General features: G+C 40.4%; 1 protein-coding gene across 1 annotated transcript; it reads right to left on the reverse strand.

The window, feature by feature from the left end:
* Window positions 1-24200, reverse strand: LOC136676001 (protein wntless homolog). Its single transcript, XM_066652847.1, has 12 exons — window positions 23968-24200; window positions 19367-19642; window positions 12673-12797; window positions 11715-11876; window positions 11260-11396; window positions 9234-9402; window positions 6728-6825; window positions 5843-5906; window positions 5561-5704; window positions 5099-5182; window positions 3452-3605; window positions 1-1137 (listed from the first exon to the last, which is right to left on the reverse strand). The coding sequence occupies exons 1-12, from the start codon at window positions 24071-24073 to the stop codon at window positions 1028-1030; spliced, it is 1629 nt and encodes a 542-aa protein (XP_066508944.1). The 5' UTR covers window positions 24074-24200; the 3' UTR covers window positions 1-1027.
* Window positions 24201-24733: the final 533 nt, after the last annotated feature.

A 24733-nucleotide genomic window follows, 5' to 3' on the forward strand; every position in this document is an offset into this window, starting at 1 on the left:
AAAAGGGTCTTTTTATTTAAATTAGCTTAAAAAGCAGGAAAACAAAAAGCCAAAACATATCCATGTGTGACACGACAGTACAATCATTCTGAAAACAACCAAGGTATGTTTAAAGACAGTGATAGTGTAACATGTCCATACAGCTGACAATGAGCACTTAAAATATAAAAAAATATCTAGATTATAACATAATGAGTTTAGTGTCTATAAAACCAAGCCTTGAATAAATCGTCCCAATGCGGAGTGAAAGCAGAAAACAGTGCCGAGTTTAGGCTTGGTTTTAAGGAAGTCAGAAGCAGGAGGGTCAATGCAGATGTGAAGAAATGAATAAAATATCTTTCTAACCTCAGAGTCCGTCTGAAGCTGTGAGAAGTGTCTTATTAAATATTTCATCCCATGATGACCGCTGAAATGATCTGACCAATAAAAACTACAGAACGAAAACGTTTTGTGATTGAGGAAGAAAATACTTTACTCTTTAGAAGAATTTGGTCTTCGTCATCTGAGGATCAGAGGATTTTTCACAATTGTCATAACGTTTAAATTCCACCGCTGTCCACAGGGTGGCGCACTACTCCACCCAAAACCTCTACAGTGCGTGAAGAAGTATTTTGGCGGAAGCCCCATATTTTTGATTGGAGTAACTTCACATGAAGTTCATAGTTATGGCATCTATGTATTATTCCCTGTCCCCGAACCGTGACTGAGTGTACCCAAACTTTCGACCAGCCATGTGTTTATTTAACATTTTGTTGGCCATAATATCAGAAACACCATGTCGCTGAGTACAGGGCGAGACTATAGCACTGCTTTCACAGAGTTCAAAAGCCATGAATCACAACAAGACCACCATTAGTTTCCACAAACCTATACCTCGGTCTATATGGCATGTATGGTGTTTCTGATAAAATGGCCAAACAAGGCCTAACAGACCTGGTGATGTGAGGTGCATTTTGACGTTAAAGGACTCTGGAGAACTTTGGAAAGAATATACAGCTATTATTTGGGTTTTGTTGTGCAAGGGGGGCTACTCCTGAGCCTCTTTGCCGATCATTTTGTAGACTTTTGTGGGTCCGTCCACGTGGGTGATGGTGGTGGTCAGCTGAATGTCCTCGCCACTGTTTCCAACCTGGTCTCCTGCAGTAAAAACAAACAAAAAGACCCGTGAGACAAAATGAGACAAATCCTCTTCACAACCATTCGTAGAACATTTGTAGAACTCACAAACTTTGGTGAGTTTTTTTATTTTATCTTATATTTTAATGGGTGAGAGCAGTTTTTGCAAAGGGCATGTAGAAAAAAAATGGGATGTCTCTCAAAATTGATGAAAAATTGAAAACCTTTATTACAGCAAGCAGTAGCAAGATACAAAGATGTACTGTGGATTCAGCGGAGCTGGACTGAACTTTGAGTAATAGAAAAACACAGCAAATATAGATAAAAAATGCTGCTTTCCCCTAAGCTTCTCCTGAAGGATGTGATGTCAACAACCAGTCTTAACATGAAGGTGACAGAGCTCAATTTCCACGTTCCAAGCTCCCTTTGTCTTTGATGGTTGTTGATTACTCAGTAATACAATTCCTTTGATACTGATTAGGTCTTCTGGTCCCACATTGAGAGCTATTTTCCTTTCTGCTTTGCCTGTTCATGTGTTAAATAAGTCAAACGGTCACCCTATCTCTGGGACGTCATACTAGTATGGAACATTTATTATGATATTAATATTGTTGATCGCAGCGAGGTAAGGTGCATTAGACTCCATGCTGTAATTTCTTACACTATATACAGAAATTAATTACTGTTATTCATTAATAAAACTGACAGGGTGTGTTAAGTGAGTGCAGCATGGTGGGGCTGCAGGTTGTGTCGTGCAACACAGGTCCAGGGTCATGGGTTCTACTCTCATCTCCTCAGGTCATTGTCTATGGGGAGTGTGGTGTGTTCTCTTTGTGTTTGCATGGGTTTCCTTCTATCGTCCAAACACATTGGTAGATGGATTGGCTGTGTGACACTGTCCTCTTGTATGAGTGAATGGGTGAGGGTTTTGTGTCCTGTGATGGACTGGTGCCCTGTCCAGTGTGTGTTCCTGCTTTGCACCCAATGATTCCAGGTATGCTCCTGACTAGGATGAAATGCTAAAATACCTAGAAAAAAATTTTTTGATGTTATAATAGAATGGTTAGACATATGAGGATAGCTATGTAGAACATTTATTCATTCATTATCTGTAACCACTTATCCAGTTCAGGGTCATGGTGGGTCCAGAGCCTACCTGGAATCATTGAGCGCAAGGCAAGAATACACCCTGGAGAGGGTGCCATTCGTTTACAGAGCAACACACTCACACCTATGGACACGAGTGGCCAATCCACCTATCAATGTTTGTTTTTGGACCGTGGGAGGAAACCGGAGCACCTGGAGGAAACCCACATGGACAAAGGGAGAACACACCAAAGTTCTCACAGACAGTCACCCGGAGTGGGAATTGAACCCACAACCTCCAGGTCCCTGAAGCTGTGTGACTGCAACACTGCCTGCTGCGCCACCGTGCCGCCCCTTATGTAAAACATAGCAATTGGAAATTATTCTTGTCCAATCATGTAATCATAATGTCCAGTCATGCAGCTTTCCATTTATTTAATTTAATTTATTATTTAAAAAAAACAGGAACATCTAAGCTTGACAGTACAATTGATAGATTTCTGGACTTAAACCTAGACACGACACTTTATCTGGAAGCTGCAAATGCTCTGGTGACTCATCTAATGTGTCTATGGCTGAAGGTCACTTTGTTTACTCAATGTCTCTGGGCTCCTTCAGTCTCTGCTGCTTTGATTCAAAAAGGAGAGGTGTAAAGTTTAGAGTCACTACTTGGTCAGGCGAAATGACCAAAGGTAAAGGCAGGAGAAGAAAAGGAAAAAGAAATAAGCTTAAAAGAGTCTGACGTCAGTAAATGGATGGCTTTCATTACGACTGTCCTGGACCAAAGCCTGGTCTCCATTAAAGGTCCTCTATCCAGCCAAAGAGGCCCTACTTCCCTACGAGGGGGGGAGAGAGACAGAGGGGGAGGAGGGGGAAAAAAAAGCTTTTTCCTGGCACCTTGAAAGAGAGAGAGAATATGAGAACATCCTTTAAAACAGGAACTTTAACAACGTCTAACCCCTTGGGATGAGTTGGAGTGGTGTTTGTGATCCAGAGCTAATCATTCCGAGATCATTACCGGAACTCACTAATGTTTATGTTATCAAATTCTCAAAGCAATGCTTCTGAAACCATTATTGCAGCGAAATAGGGAACAAGGTCCGATCGAATACCTTTAACTAGTCTCATTTAGCTACCCTCCATGAAATTAAAGTATGTAAAGAGAAGACATGGTTTGTGAGTAGTGTGTGAGTGAGTAAATAGAGAAGACATGATTGATGTACATGATGTGAACAGTCATAATTCTTACCGCTGGACTGTTCATCTCCATAGCGTTTGTGTGACGGAGCGTACAGAAACATCAGAGCGAACACGTACAGATTCCACATGCCATAAATCCCAGTGAAAAAGGCACTGTTCACCTGCACGGTGTGATCGCCCCAGTGCCAATGACCCTCGTTCACCTGCACGCACACACACACACACACAGTTGTACAGGTGTGATACAACTACATCATATTATATAGTCACTGCTGGAACAGTATTTTTACACAAACTGAAGGATGAACCTGTGAGAAGAGCCCAAAATATCTTAGAACTTAATTTTTTTATATTTCTTCCACTTGTACAGTTACTAATTTTGATCTAAAAGCTTTTTGTCCAAGTAGTCATTCTTGATGTGAACTGAAAATTGCTTACACATGAAACAAATCTGGATTACAAACCGGATTCCAAAAAAGTTGGGACACTAAACAAATTGTGAATAAAAACTGAATGCAATGATGTGGAGATGGTGAATGTCAATATTTTATTTGTAATAGAACATAGATGACAGATCAAAAGTTTCATCTGAGTAAATGTAACATTTTAAAGGAAAAATATGTTGATTCAAAATTTCACAGTGTCAACAAATCCCAAAAAAGTTGGGACAAGTAGCAATAAGTGGCTGGAAAAAGAAAATTGAGCATATAACGAACAGCTGGAAGACCAATTTACACTAATTAGGTCAATTGACAACATGATTGGGTATAAAAAGCTCCACAAGCACTGGGCCAGGGGTCTTTTAAAATGTGTGGCAAAATGGAAGACTGTTCTGTGGTCAGATGAGTCACGAGTTGAAGTTCTTTATGGAACACTGGGACGCCATGTCATCCGGACAAGGATAACCCAAGTTGTTATCAACGCTCCGTTCAGAAGCCTACATCACTGATGGTATGGGGTTGCATGAGTGCTTGTGGCATGGGCAGCTTGCATGTCTGGAAAGGCACCCCTAATGCAGAGAACTATGTTCAGGTTCTAGAACAACATATGCTCCCATCTAGACGTCATCTCTTTCAGGGAGGACCCTGCATTTTTGCAACAAGGTAATGCCAGACCACATTCTGCAGCAATCACAACATCATGGCTACCTAGGAGAAGGATCCAGGTACTGAAATGGCCAGCCTGCAGTCCAGATCTTTCACCTATAGAGAACATTTGGCGCATCATAAAGAGGAAGGTGCGACAAAGAAGGCCCAAGACGATTGAACAGTTAGAGGCCTGTATTAGACATGAATGGAAGAGCATTCCTATTCCTAAACTTGCGGAAGAAGGGGCGGATGCCACACAGTGGTAAAAAATGGCCTTGTCCCAACTTTTTTGGGATTTGTTGACGCCATGACATTTTGAAACATTTTTCCCTTAAAATGATACATTCTCTCAGTTTTTGATTCTCTCAGTCAATTTTTGATCTGTGACTTGTGTTCTATTCTGAATATAATATTAGATGTTGGCACCTCCACATCATTGCATTCAATTTTTATTCACAATTTGTTAGTGTCCCAACTTTTTTGGAATCCAGTTTGTACAATGATTTAAATAATTTAAAAGATCGCTACCAGAAAATGCACCTTTTTTATATCTTGAGCAAACAAACTATTCTATAATAAATCAAATGAACAGTATTCCATATGCAGACCTGGCTGATGATGAAGAAGATGACGGTCATGGCAGCACAGGCCAGAGTGACCAGCATCAGGAACTTGAAACGGAAGATAAGCCCCTAAATGGAGGATTAGAGAAAATGATGAGACAAACAACGTCCAACTCTCAAACTATAAACATTAGGCAAATACTGATTTTGGCCCTTTGAACAGATTTGGTTCCTCTGACTGTAGACAACTGACGTTTTGAAATAATAAAGATTAACGTTGATTAGTCTGGTGCATGTCAAGCAGTGGGGGCTATTAGCATGCAAGTTGCTTCTGTGTGGGTCATTAAAAGACAAGAAACAGCCACAAATCCTGTATATGCGGTTAGTATCAGATTATTTAAAATAAAAATGAATCAAATCAAACACTGAGCACTGTGGACATTACACCTCTAAGCCAAATCCACACAAACTTAAAGCATTATTATCTTTATTCTAGGAGCTGCTTGCCTCGTAATGCAGGCGCCGAGCTTTAGTCATCGCAGGTAACGATGACCTCTTTCCGCTGATGTTCCTGAACACCTGGAACACCATGAAGCACAGGAACAGGAAGTAGAGGCAAGCACAGATTCCAGCCACAATAATGAACGCCATCTGAACAGCTTCAGTCAAAGAAGCCCAACAAAACATTAACAACCATCTCCTATTATTGTGTAGATTGATAACGATGTTAGTTTAGGATAAAACAAACATTATCTCCAAGACTACTACCCCTCCACCAAGAAAGGATACGGCCAGCTCTGTCCCAATATCTGAGGCCCAGATGCTGTAGAAGGGATTGGTTAACTGCACTCCTCTGGAAGAGAGACAGAATAAAACATCTAAACTAGTGATGCACAGAAATGAAAACTGTTGAAGAAGCCAAACCCAAAATTCAATGACAGATCAGCCACAATGACAGATAGCTTCATCACAGAACTGTCAGTTCCACCTTAAATGGTGCAGCAGTCAGATACTGGTCATGCACTATTTAAGGTGGAAGTTTCAAAGCTGAGTTCAGTTTTGGGGAGTCTCTGCTCCACTGAGAATGGAATGACAAGGAAGGAAACAAACATCTATAAGCACTACTTGGATATTTTCCCCAGATCATTCAGCCCTAATCTAAATGTGATTTTTGTGATCAGTGTGATCAGTACTGTGATTGTGATTTAAATTGTATTTATTTCTGAATTGTTTTTATATCCAGAAAGGCAAAGAAGATCTGGCTTTTATTTTGAAAGCTGAAACTAGTGTCAGATTTATTTATTTATAAGACATTTAGCAATGTTTCATGTAAACAGAAGTGTCTGGTTGCCTCATAAACAAAATGCTTCCAAATGCAACTTGTTTAGAAATTGCTCTTAATTCAGGCTAAAATGAAAATATCAGCTTTTGTGATTTGAAAATGTTCAATCTACAATCTGGAAATAAACCTGAGGTAAATTAACCTTTCAGCCCTAACTTAGTATTTATTCCTTGTTTGTTTTGTTCAGTGTTCATCTCTTATGACTGAAACTGAAAAAGCTATGTTCACCATTTTAAACAGTAAGCCTCGGTGCATCCCTGCACTCTGAACGCTCGGATTAAAGGCTGGACGTCTGTGTGGCAGGACGGAGAACAGCAGGTGTTTTCTCTCACCTCTCACACATATCGAAGATAAAGAGACAGAAGGAGCCAAAGACGATGGGTCCGACCTGCTTCCAGTACATAGAGAACCTGTTCCTCTCCGTCTGATCCTGGCATAAAAACACAACACAGACAGAAGCAGATAAGCTGATTAATCACAGAGGCTCTGAGCAGTTTTTTTTCAGAGCGGAGGAGACCGTACACCTTTGAAATGTACCGTCTCTTAAACACTGCAGCAGACTGACAACAGTATTCCTAATGGCAGTGGCCTCTTTCAGAATGGTAATGCGCCGTGCCACACCACAAACACTGTGCAGCAATCGTTTAGGGAGCACAACACACATTTACTATAAAACAACAGATACCGTTATCAAGTGACAAGCCTCTACTAAAAAAGCTGATGTAGTATGATATGATGAATGTGTATTAATTCCCAATATGAAATTTGATTTGAGAGTTTTATTTTAAATACCCAAACTTAAGCTTGTCTCAGAGACATCTCCAGAGAAGCCAGATGGAATTTCAGATAACAGAGAGCAGGCTCGTAAACCTCTACAAGGACCCTTTATGACCCCAGGACCCCCAGGGTCAAGAAAAGAATCTTTGCAAAATGCAAAGAGACACACAGACCCACCTTTATTCCATGTCCTCTTACACCTTTTTAAAGACTGTTAACATCTTAAAGACTCAAACATCCCAAAGTTCTTACGTGGAAAACAAGCTGTAAATGGAATTAATTTCAAACAGTTGCGCCCATATAGACGATCAAAATGGGTGGGATTAATTTACACGTGTTTAAAGTCATTTTTGTTTATATGAATGTATGTAGAACCAAGGTAAACACATACTGTGTGTTATTTGGTTAATAATTATGTAGAACCTTAATGATATTAATTTGTGTTAACATCTAATCTTTTATATCGCAAAAGTATGATTCAAAATCTTTGAGATTCATTCAAAGGAGATGGTCTTCAAGCCTTTTTTCTTGTCAAGGGTCATACATTGTATGTGATGTCACTACCAAGGTACAGGAAGCAGCCAATCAGGAGCAAGAGAGGCTCCAATCTTATCCCATCTAAAGTAAAGGCGGGTCTTCTAAACTCTGGTTAAAAATCTGTGGCGCCAAATGACACAGGCTGCTCCTCCTTCTCCGCTCGACTCTTCACTTCAAGGCACCAGACACTTGGGGCGCTTTCTCTTTTAGCCTTTTTCAAGGCTAAAGAGTAAAATGACTTGAGTTTTGAAATGATTCTGAAGGGCATCAGACTCTAAACAGTCTTGGTCCCCTCAAACGCGGTCCAAATAGACAGAAGTTAGATATTAATTCTGTCCATAATAGAGAACTATAGTAAACAGGGCTATAGTTATTGCAGCAAGAATTCAACACCACACCCAGAGCATGAAGGAAAGTATGCCTCCGGACCAGCAACAACGAAAACGGCTGTATGCACCCTCAAAAGAGACCTGCATGGGTGTGTCTCTCTCTCACAAGTCGGCAGATCAATGATGATGGAGAATCCCCACAGAGACCTTCAGAACGCCGTCAGCTCCATCGGCTGTGTCTGAACGGGGAGAGAAAAAGAACGCCTGTGTCTGGAACGCTACAAGGCCCACGCCGGAAAGCACGGCCCGTCAGCGACCTGCTCCCAGCTATCCCGTCCATCGCCATGTCTGAACAGGGAGAGAAAAGGAATGCCCGCAGCTGCAACCTACAAGGCCTGTGTCTGCAATTCTCCAGGAAGTTGTGCCGGAAAGCACCTTCAGCAACATGCTCCCTGTCCATCTCCGGATACGCAAGGTCACATGGTCTCATTCCTTTCATGGCTCAGGTTGGTACTGAAATACTTGCTGGGATAAACTATAGCCTTTCTAGAATTTAGGGTCATTCAAAAAGAATTTCCGTCATATATTAATTTCCCTGTTCCCTCATGTATCGCTGTGATCCATTTCATTATATGAATGTGTAATCAATATTCATTATTCTATTTTACAATTAATAAACTAGTTGTGTGATAAAACCAATCCTTGGTTATTTGTTAGTGTGTGCACCTTTCTTGTACGGAATTTCTAGTTCAGATTCAATTTCAGAGTCAAGAACCCACGGCGGGTCAATGAGCATAATGTGTGAAGATGGCTTTCTTGTCCAAGCTAAAATTAAGACAGGTAAGGACACTACATATTTAATGGCTCTCAAACATGGAGATTAGCAGAATGAATTAAATAATTAATTATTAATATCATCAATTATTCTACATCATTGATGTAGTGCTTATGCCACCGCAACGTGCGCATACCATTTCCGCTACACTGAATAATCACTCATTCTTACAGTACAACTTTGCAAAAGTTGCCAAATAATATACATTTACTAGATTTAAAATGCCATCATTCACCAGAAATCACGCATGAACCTCATTCTATTTAAGTAAATGTTAACTAATCATAAGGTTAATTATAAAATAAGGGTAATTTACTTAGAAAGTTATGCCTCCAAAAAGCATGGACTATTTTTATTTACCATTAGATGTTCTCCACAGAAGATGATCCAGAAAGAAAGTAGCATGGCGTAGAAGATTCCCTGACGAATATCTCCAAACAGCAGCATCCAGGTCCACTCAAACCCCACAGAGAACCACTCCACCGGGATGTTGATGAAGGTCATGGAGATTCCCAGAGCAAAGATAACCCTGTTACAGGTCAAAACCCCACAATATACTGCTTTAGTACTTACAAACAAAACCTAGTTTTGTTTTTTTTAATTTAAAAAGTGCATTTAAAGAACTTCAGTGGTGTATGCTACAGTTTATTAATAAAATAAATAAAAATAAACAAATATAAAACCTGATAAAAATACTTAAATTCAAATTCTCACAGCAATGCTCTTGAAAGAGTTTATAAAGCTGTAAAACAACACTTCAATAATCAACAACAGATGATTATTTCAGAAGATATTTTGGATGAGCTAATGCCCACGAACGGCTTTTAGTGTAGAACAGGACTTAACACTTTTTGACCATTGCAGAGCTTGGCCCCACACATACATTCCTAGCATTCCAGCAGTGTTCTGTCTTCCCCACTCTTGCCCTCTCTCCTGCCTTTCTCTCTTGCTTTAGATTTGTCATCATCCCCTCCACCACTTACTCTTTGATCTTGTTTCAACATGTGTACATGATGGTAAAGTAGGACTGGTCCTTTCATTTGCTGAACTGAATGTGTGCGCGCCTAATCATTACCAAAGTCATTAATAACATGTCCAAATGTTTACAGACATCCCCCTTACAAAGTGTCAATTTTCAAATTGACTCTAGTGCATGTGTTCATGTACTAAACTGAAATCAAGAAGGAAGATATATAAAACACTGTAGGGTTGTGGCTGGTGTAATTTGGCTCTGGTTCTGTTTTCTAAAGGCCTGGCCTACGTAGGCACCACTGAAGCGGGGCAATCTTTTGGCACCGTTCCCACAATAAGTAAACCAGCAGGGGGCTGACACTACTCCTGCTCGAGCTTCTCCTGGAGATGTAAAAAGTGTCATGATTTCCATCTCCAACCCCCTGAGGAACAGCAAGCAAGTAATTTCGGCAAAGCTTTTACGGCATGAAAAAATAATCGCTTTCCCTGAGAACAGCATTCTCTAAAACTGGCTGAGAGCTTCCAGCCACCAGGGAACTGAGGAATTGAGTTTGGATGCTGTGGAAGTGATGCTGTTGAAGCAGAGAGAGGAAGAACGAGAGCAGAAAGGGACAGTTTCTGAATTTGGGAGATATATTATTATTATTTGTTTTTTTTTTTTTTTGCCTTTTGTCTTTTTAAAATGGTCCTGATGCTGGTCCTCTCCTTACAAAGACATTCAGAAGCTTCACTTCAAGTAAGTATCAAAACCAGTAGATCCTAAGAGCATTCAGGTCCATGAAGTAAATGTGAAATGTGCTTTTAATATAACTGCACATCAGTACAACAAATATTTAGATTCCATATTTAATCCACTTAAAGAATGTTCACCCACACACACTTGGACCAGTGGCCAGACATCACAGCAACAAAGGAGAAAAAGTGCTGTTCCTCTACTTCTACAGACCACTTTTTTTGGTCCAGGGGTCGAACTGGAGACCTTCAGTCCCCAGTCCCAGTTTAACTGTTAGAACATGGCTGCCCCTTAACCATTTCAGACAGAAATACAGCAGCTCAACACGCTTGGAGGAGAATACTGTGTTAGGCAGATAGGCCAAAGCTACAGCGTATATCATTCCTGTCAGAACAAGGTCTCCAAATAAAAAGCAGAGCACTGCTTCACTATTGTTTTTCTCCACAAAGATCCAGGAAAACTGACAATAGAAAAATGAACAAACTGCATTTGAAGAACTATAATAAAACACATTTCATAGGTTCACAGTTGAAGGATAATCCTTCTCTCTCCCCACAAACCCAAGTTGAGTGGATTTCACATCCACATAAAAATCAGGTGCCCATGCTGAAGTGCTGTATGGTGCATGTCTAGTGAGATATCCCCGAGAGGAGGGGGGAAGAAAAAAAAAAACAAACATACTTTTCCAGCAGAACTGGAGGTCTGGACATCATGGTGATCCTCCTCCAATACCAGATCATGATGATGAGGATGCTGGGGGTGAGGAAGGTCTTCATGGCAAACCAAACCTTTGTGAAACCACCGTTCTGATGGATGCCCTGGAAAAGAAGAAGGAAAACAGACTTAATTTAAGATGCTACATCAGTGAGAGTCCAATGAATATCCAGCTGGAGAGCGGGACAATCTTACTCATCCAGTTAATGCTTACAAAAGCACATATATGTGCTGAGAGTTAAGAGTAACAGGTTAAAGGGGAATAAGCTCACATGTCCACAGTCTGGTCAACTTGACCTTACTAAGCATTTGAATTAGACACAAAAGTAAATAATATTTAATTTTTGTGGTTTTTTTGGATAAATAAAAAGTGTATGTCAGCATGCCCACCATGAAATGGACAGAACAGATGCTGTACTCACCACCAGGTGAATATCCTTGATTTCTCCAATTCCCACGTTCACTTTCTTGCGCTCATTCACAGGCAGGCGGATGTTGAGGAGGTAATACTTGTGGAACACGCAGCCAATCTCCATGAAGGGCAAGACGTCACATTCGTAATATCTGCCCTCATTCTCAGTGGACTGAAAAAAATATATACACACCAAAAATGTTGGGAATGTTGTTAATTATAATTAACAAAAATAATTTAAATCCTATATTTAATTGAAAATATTACGAAGACTGAAAACTGAAAAACTTATATATATATATATTTATTAATGATGCCTGCAATGCATTCTGTTAAAAGTTTGGGAACTGAGAAGACCAAATGCTGTAGCTGTGAATATAAAATGTTCTCGGATTCAGGTTTGTTACACGATATCAGCTGTTCCAACAGCTCAGGGTCTCATGCGGCAAATGTTTTCAAATGGGTCTGGGCTAGTTTATCAACTTCCTTATACTATGAAGTTTGCTGTTGTAATCCATGCAGACAGTGGTTGTGGGAAGTGTTTCTGAGGTTACGCAGTGATTTCCACTACAGTTTCATGTCTGAGTTTAATGAAGTGCCACCTGAGGGCCAGAGAGCTACAAACCAGATCCATAAGAAGTATCGCACCACACCAAATATAAAAAGTGCTTGCTTTACTGTGTATAACATGTCTATTAATCCACTGTGTAAGTCATTCCTTTAGCCACATGTGCATTTTGTGTGTAGCATTAATTACATTCTATTAATTAATTAAATTCTAGTGAGCTGAGAGATTTCAGAGAATCATGTCCTTAAAATATTTTAATCTAATCCCTAGTATGAATAGAAAAAAGAGAGGGCAAAAAAAAAAAGTATACAGTGTAGTAGTATGGTGTGTGTGAGATAATGTGTGTGAAAGTACGAGAGAATGTGTGTTTAGACCCTTAGTTTGGCACTAATGTATTTACCTTGATGGTGGTGAGGTTGCAGCTGAGTTTTCGCTGTTCCACAGAGTGCGCCATCTCCGTCCACTCACTCAGACTGTTGTCTCTGTACGCCAGCCCAACATCTATAGTGACTATTGCTCCGTCGTCTACCCACAAAAACAGCAAGCCTGGTGTCAGTCACTACTCTTTAATCAGAGACAGATATTACAAGAACTGCATAGCCTATACATAATTATACTCACTACACATCAGCTATTATGTAGAGAGAGGAGATGAGATGGAGCTGCTGTCTATTTTTATAGGTGATGATACCAAAGAGGCCAGACGGCATTATTTTTTCAGTACAATAACCCTGTGACTGCACACAAGCACTGCGATCCACAGGGACAGTGCCCCCATTGACCCAAGCAACACCACCTCCAGCAGCCAACCAAGTTTATTTTCTTTTTAAAGAGGTCTACCATTCAAGCACTGCATAGCAATAGATGATTTACTGATGTTCAGATGCTATGGCTGTTGCCAAATATGAGCCGCACCACAGTACTGGGCTCTGGAGCAGTACTACTACTACTTTGGAGGATTAAATCACCACTCTAACCAATCCCTAATGTCAGAACCTGACCTCAAGGAGAGTAACAGAAGCTAAACGTTCCAACTGTAAAAATGGAGGTTCCGATGAAAGCCACTGGAGCTGTTTCTTTAACATTTCAGTAATAAAATCAAACGCTGATGACTGATGTACAGCTGAGGCCTTCAGAGAAAAGGCCACAGAAGAACCAGTGAAAGAACTCATTCAGGATGGATCAAGATCAGCGGGTTATCACTCTTCAACTGCGTTCTCTGTGTATGAGCAAATGAATTCATCTGGAGGTCACTTCATCAACAAACACCTCACAACATAGACTTTATTTGACACACACAAGATATTCCATCCATCTAACCATCTCCTCAACACCACCCACTGGCTACATCTCCCTAATCACCATATTACCAAGCTAAAATGGTGATACCATAATTTTCTTCTGGAAAAGTGAAGCTTCACCACTCCTTTTCAAACTGAACATCACTGGAGCTCAACACACTTGGAGGAGAACATTAATCGCCCAATTCTCATACTGAATATTGAGGAGACGGAGGACCCTCCAACTCACCTTAAGAGAGCTAGGACAATTAAATGCTTTGAGACAAACTTCTTCGCAGTTCTAGAAAAACAAAAATGACATAGTGCAGTTTCTGCAGTGCCCTGTGAAGGACTGGCGCCCCATCCAGGGTGTATTCCTGCCTTGCGCCCAATGATTCCAGGTAGGCTCTGGACCACCGCGACCCTGAATTGGATAAGCGGTTACAGATAATGAATGAATGAGTTTCTGCAGTGATGAGCCCGGGTTAGTAGAAACAGAAGGTAAAAATACTACCTAGTGCCACTTTAACAGAGGAATGGCGGCTGCCAGAGTTCTGAGAGTATGGTACAGACTGTGGAGATGCAGAGAAGATGCTGAGAAAAAACTGAAGCGCTGACACCCAGGAGTTGGGTTTAGATCACATTGCAGGTTCTCTGTGCTCCTTCTCCTTCTGAAGAGGCTCTTGTTCTGTTATGAAACAAGCTGAAGAGCTCAGGCACTAATACTACAGCTCACCCTGGAGTGAAGAGGAAAAATGGGCGAGCAAGAGCGAGAGACAGTCTAAGAATGAAGGGATGCTATCCTTTTACTCCCTTACTCTGTTTCCTCTTCCCTACATACCCCACAAACATCTTCAGTAAGTGCCCCTCACTCTTACCCACTACCCGTTTCTCTTTCCCTACCTCTTTTTTGTCTGTCTCTCTGTCTGGAACTCTCCCTGCCTGTCTGACTTTTCTCACCTCCCAGCCAATTCTCCCACACACACACACACACACACACACACACACACACAGTGTGTAGCCTGTCTCTCGCTCCTCAGTTTCTTACTCTCTGTCTCTCTCCCTCTCCAGCCTCTCGCTCTCTCTCTGTGAATGTCAGCTTAATGCAGATAAACATTCCCCTGAACCCAGCAGCCGTCACCGCGGAGACTAAGCCCGTTCAGCAGCACTGTGCTATTGCTGGAGGAGCGCCAGACTGTGTGTGTGTGTGTGTGTGTGTTTGGGGGTGGCAAATACTGGAGGCATTTGAATTTTGGGGGCATCCTCAGCAGGACAAGTTTTAGAATTATCCAAACCACAAAACATAACGGGGTGGCAAAACATTTTCATCAATAATTATGGGGCTATTTTAGGCATTTTGGTAGAATTCATTAAAATGTCCCATTCAAGACACCAAAGTAAGTAATGCAGTCAAAACACTGGCTCAATCATTGAAAACCTATTACCAGGGGACTGCTGGATAACAAAATAGATGATATCTCTGTAATTTCAGATGGGGGCACCTAAAAAAAAACAACTGGGTAGGATGGCTTCCTCTCTGCTCAATCACTGCCCAATGTGCTGGTTAGTAAGGGCATCTGTTGATGAAGTGAAAGATCCGGGCAGTTTGCATTCTCCTCAAATGCACTTAACAGTTCAGTGGTGTTGTATCAGCATCTGTCTGAAAAGAAGCATGTCTCTCCAGGTCTTTTGTGTGTGTGTGTGTGTGGTGAGTGAGAGAGAGAGACTGGATGGAAAAAGATGGAATTGGAGATCAATTATAATTGGAGAGAACTGTTAACAAAATCTGGCAATAAACCAAAAAGTAAAAACATAGTGAAATAAGTCATATGGCTCCAATTTTGTCATTTAATTTTTGCCAGACTGCCTACCGGGCCAGCCTAGAAGAGACATTTTCGCTTACTGACTCCTAATGTTGAATTGCGTATGCTCAGGAACTGTTATTTCAGCCATATTTCGCATTCCATTTTGTGAACTAAATTTGGAGCCATTTAGCACGTTTCCACCGACATAAACTGGTTCACGAACCAGAAAATTTGTTCCCAGATGGAACCAAAGAACAGTAGGTTCTTCAGCAGGAACCCTGGCTGAATAATAGGAAATAAGATAGAGACACACTCTGTTTGTGTGTGTTTCTGGGGCTGTGTTTGGCACGACACCATGCACGTTGGCCAGAGCCACGACTCAGCATTTGTTAGTTTACAAGCTCAACAGGATGGCTCAGAACTCTACAACATTAACACACATATTATATCTCAGAGAGAGGAGAACTGCTGGATTTTTCTCATTACATGTGTGCGTGTGTGTGTGTGTTTTGCCTAAAATATTGTAATGGGGAGGTTTTGGGAGACATTTTGTGGCATTAGTGTGTTTATAAAACCCCATATAGCTACGCACAGCCACCTTAAACTTCACATGCTTTAACCTATTACATTGAATAAATAAGTCATTTTAATCCTTAAAAATCAACGAAATGTCCTTGTTCTTCTTTGATCTTTGGTGGTAGGTCATCTAGTATTTATTTGAAAACAAGAAAAACATTAATGCCATTGTTATAGATTATGAGCAAAACTTTGTGCTCTTTTTTCATTTCTGCATTTATTAGGTCCTGCCCTCCATATTTTACAACACAATCACATAGTAAACACCACAAAGACACTGATATGAAGCACCAAAGCTTCTCCAGACTTTCCAATGACAAGAGTATGTATTTAGGGCTTCTTGTTTTTTAAATGCCAGAAACACATCTGTGTTTCTCTTAGTTTTTATATCAATACTACCAGCATATTACACTAAAATATCAGCCTTTTGATTATGATCGGACAAATAGAAAAATCAGCAAACAATGACTCAACATAAATCAAGTCTGTGCCACATGTGGAAGTAAAAATCATTTTCCCTTCACCTTTAAAGCCACCATTTTAGAGATAAGTTTTTTTTCCAGAAATGACAAACCAGCCGAGCACATCAACACTCCAAAACAGAACAGGATTTGGAGTTTGGAAAGACTTTGTCACGCTTAGATCTTGTACTCTGTAATTTAACCCTAAGAATCAAAGTCAGTCCCAGATCTGTGACCAGACAAGAGAAGACAAGCTCAGACATGGCAACAGAGCTGCTCACTGCCACAGCACGACCAGGTACAGAGAGGGAAATGTTTTAGAGCCAATACGATAGACTTAATTAACTAAATGAGAACCACAAGTTGTTTGCAAATGTTCAAATGTTGTGATCAAAAGGCATGACCGAATTTAACGTATTGGACCAGAAATGAAACACATTTTTCAAACTGTTCACATTTTATTTTAAAATGTCTTCTCCATTCAGCAGAAAAACTGAATTTGTGCACTATGAATGTGCATTCTCTATAGCGGACGTTTACACGCTTCTGATCAGAAAACCAACAAAAGCTGGCTTTCACATAAAATATTTTTGCATTTTGCACATAACTGGATTGGCAACTCCAGAACTGGATTCAATCCATCTCGAAAAACTTAATACAACCAAAACCAGGTCTATTTTCTAAACAAAAAAAAAGCAGCCCGTTCCAACAAAGGTTTGATAACAAGATGTAGACAAACATCCCAGCTCTGCAGTCTGCTCTCAGCTCCGGCAAATGTGAAAATCAAATTAATCTTTTATTTCTTGTCAACCTGGAGCCCAATTAACCCAAATACAGGAGGAAGGGTGTCAACACAGGCGGAGGATTCTGGCAGAAGATCAGAGGTCTTCATCCCCAATGACTGATTCTCTCTCTCACACACACACACACACACACACAGTAAACATCCACATCTGGAAGAGAGGGACTTCAGGGAAAAGAATGACGCAGCATCCAACCACAAGCAAACTCGTACACTCCTAAATACAGCCAACTACTCAGAGCTTGTAAAGCTTGAGCTGAATATCTCTAGGAACAATAAAGTCATGTGCAAATGTTTGTGCACCCCTGTATCAAAATGTGTCATTTGTAGTGAGTGGATTTTTTTTCCTTTTCTTCATTTTCTTAAGATTAATTTCATTCCAGTGTCTTAAAATACCAGGGCTATAACAACGCATTGTGACATGATGCATTGCAATGCAAAATATAACAAGAACACGTGCATTGTGTTTATTACTGTCCTTTAATTCAGTTGCACTGTTTAAATGCCAGATTTCAATCGTAATGAAAAGCTCAGACCCAATGCCAGAGAGGAAGGAAGGCCTCAAAGGCCAAAATGTCTTTACTGAGTGCTTTTTTAACATTGCTTTCCCCATTCAAGATGCATGGTGTTTTAATCTCAAAGGATGAGGCCATTTGTTTTTTTTGGTTGTCGATAACAATGAATTTCAGCGTTTAGTCCACATTGGCAAACTAGGAGAAGTAGAGAAATAAATTACACAGTATATTGCTTTATAGAGATTGTATGATACCCAGCAGCCTTGCATTTGTTGCATGTTACTGCTGTTACTTAGAAAATCACCAAAACCTCTTTTATCTAGAGGTGGTCAATTTTGGCATAAAGCTTTAACGACAACGCCACAAACAACATTTTCCACTCCTGCCTTTCTCAGAGCTCGAGCTCCTGATACCACTCACTGACCCAAAGTGTTCCAGCCCACAATGACTCTTCATTAGTGCAGTGTCGTGTCTGTTACCCGTCCTTTCAGACTGCAGCTCTGAGCCGAGGACCTGGACAGAGGTCAGTCAGGGGCTAGGGTTTCTTGGTTAGCCGACTAACTTTAAGCTTAGTGTGATCTAAACTTGGCTTTTCAGTCTGAGCCAGATACATCACCATGGCCACATCAAACCCTGCTGCTGGTTTAGTTTGGGACCTGTGATTACAGACAAACATTTGGTTTGTGTCTAATATCTAGGGCTGTCTGTGTTTTTAAATATTCTACAGAGCCTGACGTTTGCTGGCACTGCCTCATCTAACATTTCTTGCCCCTAACCAAAATTCCTGGAGCTCAATGAGACAGAATACAATCTGATCTACTGCAAAGTGGCTAGAGATCTCTGGGCCTGAGCCCTGCAATACCATTATACAGCATCCTGCCTGACCATCTTTAGCATTCCTTATACACCAATAGTAAGCAAAGCAAAGAAACAAAGCAATTCATCCAGACCGAAGAAATGCAGTCCCTATTGATATGATCCGGTTGTGAGTCTCTGCTTTGGAGATATTTATACACCCGCCAAAAAAAAACTGAGGCGTTGTGTCTAGACCCTTGCTGAGTGCCCTCAAGCCGAAAAGGCAGATCCATCATTGTTAGTCCTCTCTCAGTGTGAGAGAAACACAATCTGTTTGGCCAAGGGAAAAGAAACATTCCTCTGGGTACTCAGGCATTTCTTCAATAATCCTTCAAGACAGAGGATCAGACATGTTCTGTTGTCCATTTCAAAGGTAATAATCATTGTTAACCTCAGATAAAGAAATGCACATTCATTCATCTTAGAGATAAAAAAGATGACTTTATACATCAGTATAGTTTTAAATCTTAGGAGTTTTTAAAAAGAGAATATTAGAGTTGTGTCTGCTGATGGTGCCCCTGACTGGTGATGGCCCTATCACTGGGAGAATCAGAATCACATTATTGGTCACTGTGCTTGCACACAGAGGAATTTGTTCTCCGCATTTAACCCAATCCGTACAGTGAAATACACATATTAGTAAACACACACTAGGGGGCGGTAAGCCCTACCCACAGCACCCGGGGGGCAGTTAGGTGCCTTGCTCAAGGGCACTTCAGTCACGCCCTGCTGGCTCTGTGGATCGACCTGGCAACCTTCTGTTTACAGCCCTGGATACAGACAAAGCTGAATACACTCACCGATCTGGTTGTGCATTTTGAAGGCGATGTCAAACTGCAGGACAACCAGTATGAACTGGAACCAGGAGCTCATCTCTTGGTTGGACATGGGAATGTGAACAGCGAAAACAATGTTATTGGCCTCAATCCTCTTTATCATGGCCTCCTCAAAGTCTCTGATTTTTTCACACTGGTTCGGACCCCAGGGCATAAACCACTTCTTCCCCTCGTGGTGACCTTTCATGTTGTCCACACACTTTGTGGCCATGTAGTGGACGGCTGTGGTGGGGCTTGGAGCTGGAGACACAAAGAAACAAAAACGAACATCAAAATTACAAATACTACAAATGCAAGCTCCAATCTGATCATGTAGAAAAGGTCCTGAAGCTAATGGCAGCTATAAAGCAAACGCCAACACACCAGGGAAATCAATGCAATAAATATAGCTATTTCTACAAATGTATTTTAAAACATGTAAGTATACATAAATATATTTGCCATTTAAAAATAAATAATACAAAAACACATCTCTCTAAAACTAAAATTTACAGGAAGAGGGGAAAAATACATTTAAAATTTCAATGGAAGTAAATATACAAAGATTTTATACCAAGTAATTTGGAGCATTTCTATTGGTCCATTTATTATTAAATTTACACAATGTGAAATTTGTTTAAAACTAAAAATTGTGTCTCAATTAAAAATAAATAAATAAATACATCACCTAATATTCTCAAAATCACACCTGTAAGACTTTTCTTTCTCAGAAAGCACAATGTCATTAACTTTAGAGCAACATTAAATATTACATATTCCCTTATGTTATGTTAGACCTGAATCTATACCTTTGACTAAATTCAGACCACCTGAGCTAACGGTACATTTTACAGAGAGATTGCTCTCAATCCTGGGAGACGTTATGTCCCATCAGAAGATAGGGAGTCATTAGCAGCATAAAGCAAGGCTCATTGTCTTTTGGTCTTCGGGATCCTGGCCACTGAGGTGTGAAAAGCTGGTTAATAGAACTCTACCTTCTTCACCAGTGACACCTGAAGTCTATAAAGCAGCAGGAAGCTGGGGACATAGGAAGCGTTTATGTGCCAGAGGCTCAAATGTGATAATCAAAGCAGCCCAGAGGAAACGTTCCATTCAAAATTCAGGAGGTCTTATTACAGGACGTCAATATCCTTCTCGACCCACAGGGGACTCAAAGCCCCACTTACATAAGGGGAACACTGAGTACAGTGGGTTTAAGGAGGATGCCACCAACCCGTGTCTTTATAATTTAAATGGTCAAGATGTACACAGTCAGGTAGAGAGTGGGTTTGGTTTGGTGTGAAATGCTCTGTGCTGCAAAACAGAGAGAATCAGGATTGTTGACAGTGGTGGTGAATGGACGCTAAAAGCTCTTCTCAGCTATTATTTTGTGAAAGATACTATTGATGTTTTACCTAATATAGAATATTTTTAGCCTAAACATTTGCACGTTTTATTTACTTCTGGTGTCTAATTATATGTTTAAACCTTTATGCTTCCTCCATTTTTCCCTTTAGGCAAAAATCCAAAATGGCATCAAAAAGCTGCATATTTTAAGTAGTGCTTCCCTTATTTTTGAAAATAGCCCAAGACCGTTTCCAACAAACATCTGAAACCTACTAAGACAAATTAAATCAGCAATACTGGACCCCTCGGAGCTGGTGTATTCACTGACCCTCAATCCTGGGAGCAAACACTCTCCAGAGTCTCCACCCTGAAGTGTCCGAAATAATAGAAGGCTTTCGGCCCACTGACCTCATGCCGTGTCCAAGTTGTCCAATAACAGAGGGAGCGGCGAGCCTTTCTACTCAATTACCCAGACTGCCCCTGGCCACCGACCAAACACAAAGGAATCCCGCTTCATTAAATCAATCTCAGGCAAACAATCCAATTTATCAGCCACCATCCAGCTTTCTGTGGGGACTGGGGGCTACTTTCTTCCTTCACAAAAGGACTCAGGACTTAACCGCCTCTGATTTTTATATTCTAACTTTGCAGAAATCAATCCTGGAAATATAAACAACGTAATTTAGTGTAGATATAAAATGAAGCACTCTGGTGCTAAAAGGAAACAGGGATCTGGATGTCTACAATAAATATATAGCATTTTATTCCTTGTCCACAATCACCAGTGACTTAACTCCTGATTTCTGTGGTCAATACTAGTCTCAATATTATCATTAAAAAAAAAAAAACAACAACATAACATGCCGTGTTTGTAGACACTCCCTGTGAAGTCACTTCAGACGCCTGGTTCCCATCACCATCAGTGTGAGCAATTCTGACTTTCTGAATTTCTCAAGAACAAAGCATTCAACATCTAAACACTCTCTTTATCTTTGCTTAAAATGTGAAATATTCTCCCCTTTTCCACAAAAGAACACAGTTCTGGGTCTTAACGAAACCTCTGGGATATACTTTGGTCAAAACCCAACAGCAACGTTCTACCCTTGTCTAAACAGCCTCTTCAGAACGGCTGCTTTCAGTGCCTGTTCCTTTAAAATGATAATGAGCCGCTTTTCACCCCGACCCAAGCACACAGCAGTGAGATTTTTAGCCATTTTTGCTTGATTCTCTTTCTTCTCTCTTCTTATTTCTTCACACTCGTTGTGTCTGTTTTGCTGTGTTTAACCTTGTTTTTGCACTCTCACAAACGTGTGTCCAGCGCTGTGATTGTACAGACTCAGACGAGGGGGCAGGGCAATTCTTAAGTCTCTGAAATTGATGTCAGAAGTGAAGGAGAATCTGAATCTGCCCATGTTTTCTGACATAGGAAGCACACAGAAAACTGACTGGGTGGTCTTGTTTCACAGTGTGTGGGTTGGTAAAGACTGCAGGTACTCAAAAAACCCTTCAAAATGCATTGAACTAGTGATATATATTTTTCATTATATAATATAATTTCATAATGTCCCTTTCCAATCTTAATAATATATTAATTAAAGAACAATTTTAAATAGGTAGGAATTCCTCTTAGAAATTCCGCATCAACAGCCAACATGGAGACACACTTGCATTCAATAACTGAGAATTTTGTGGGAAAGGAATAATGAGGACATTTAAGATCCTCCGGTGCAAAGAAAATCCAAAACATGGAGTTGATATCTGTGCATGAGTACAGCCACAGGCAAGAGAGAATTCAGACACCTCACAAACCTCCAGAACAAAACTAATGAGGAGTGTAGGAACCTTAGCCAGAGATCTGAGAGGAGAAGAGATCCAAAAACATGCCTGGAGGGGCACAGGAGGGAAAAAGCAGGAGAAGAATGGGAGGGGGGGGGGGCACTTTTGTCTACCAGAGGTGTGATCAGACTGAAGCTGCTGAAATCCATTTAACCATTTAGTTGCTAAAACCTAAACAACCTAACAGGATAAAACAGGTAACATTTTTTTCCTCTGAGTGTGAGAACTGGACGGACTGTTTTAAAAAATAAATAAATAAATAATTTGATATTATACAAAGCTCAAGTACACACTTTTTCAGAACTCAGAGATTCAGATAGAGCATGTCAGCACTGTTCATACCACCCTTGTCACTTTTCCTGTTCAGTGATTTGGAGATACAAGGTTTTGTTCTTACAATGTGTGCTAGTAATTAGTAACACGCCCGTTATAATGGAAACAGCTGATTAACTGTAAAAATAGAAAAAGATAAAGAGCACATATCATGGAAAACATTACTGGGGTGGGTGGAAAATTCACAGAGACAGCACTGCACACAAAATCAGAGCCAGTCTGTTAAAGCTTTAAAGAATCTGTATCCTGCTATTTTCTGGTCCTTTTTCCTCCTAAGGTCCACTTACAACATTTGAAACGCTGCTGAATTAATTAAATGTAGTAATTATTCGGTACTACTTTAAAAAGCTTATGATCTACATTTTGTTATCATCTGCATTTTATCCTGTTCCTTGAGGTCCATTATTTATTGTGGTGTAGTTGTAAGTATCAACAATTCTCTGGAAGTAGGAATGCAGTGACTGTGCCTTTAAGATATGTACATGACCTTTGTTCAGTGGTCTATATTTTGACTCATTTCAAGAAGTCCACACTCCTAATAACTTCAAACTTGAGGTGGGAACTTAAACACTGCAGGCTGATATACAAATTTGCTGGTTTTGTGACATCACAAAATCACTACATTCTAAACTGGGTTTTTTCCAGCTTAGATCATATCTATGGTTTTTAACAATGTTTTAGTAAAGTATGTATATTACAAATACTTATTTGTTTAAAAGAAAACAACGAGGTAATTTCAATTTTACGATATATATCCTATAAAATTAAGTTAACAAAGAGGTTTGTAACTTTGTCTAGGCTGAGCTTGGCTTCTCGTTGGAATGTTTCGCTCCACCTTAAATGGCGTTAGAAACACTGATTTAAGGTGGACCGGAAAATTCCAAAAAGGAGGCAACTTCAGCCTCGTCTAACTTTTGTTCTGTATAATTCTTCGAGCTATGTGAACTCCAAGTCGTGTTTAAACGCGAACATCGTTGTAAATAAAGACCAAGACACATTAGAAAGCAGGAATGAAGGCGTTTACAGCGAACAAAAGGTCCCAAAAATAGCCCAACAACACAACTACTCACCAATCAGCCCTCCGACCATAAAGGATAACGCCTGGAACAAAAGCAAAATAACTCCAACTATCACCAACTTTTTGGTGCTCATGTTCTCTATGATCGCCCCGGCCATGTTCCCTCGAGTAAAGCCGCCGTTTCTAGTCGGGAACAGGAGAGGAAAAGTTAAAGGACAGAGGAGGGGAAAGACAAGTGGCTGCACTCAGGTAGAGGAGAGGAGTGAAGCAGCCAAAGCTTTTTCCTTTCATTAAATCTGAGCCTAAAGGGGGAGGGACTGTGTTATATCATTTCTGCTGGTCTTTCAGAGCTACAATAATGTAAATTAACAATTCTATAAGGTTTAGAACTGCTCAGAATTCAGAGACCTTCAACCATTTATTTAATTTTGAGTGAAAGTTAAGTAAAAGGGCAATTCTGCCGTGGATGCCGAGGAGAGAGAGCACTTTTAGGCAGATTCCCACATTTGGGGAATTTGCAAAGGTCTAATCACTGACTCACAAACTTCATAATAGTGTTGCCCCTGCAACCACTAATGTTCTTTACAGCAGACTCACTTTCAATGTTTCCAAGAAACCAACAATGTCATTTTTACATCTCCACACTTCAGTGTTACAAGTTGATTACCTTTTATGTAAGATAATCCCAGCATATTCAGTCATGTTTAGGTGGGTGTTCCATTAAAAAGGATTTCTTTTAAAAGCAGTTTAACCAGATTGCTTAAGCTCAAAATCACGCTTGTTCAATAGAACAAGAAATTCCTATTCGACAGTTCTCA

Source organism: Hoplias malabaricus, chromosome X1 (genome assembly GCF_029633855.1).
Source record: "Hoplias malabaricus isolate fHopMal1 chromosome X1, fHopMal1.hap1, whole genome shotgun sequence".
Classification (NCBI taxonomy): domain Eukaryota; kingdom Metazoa; phylum Chordata; class Actinopteri; order Characiformes; family Erythrinidae; genus Hoplias; species Hoplias malabaricus.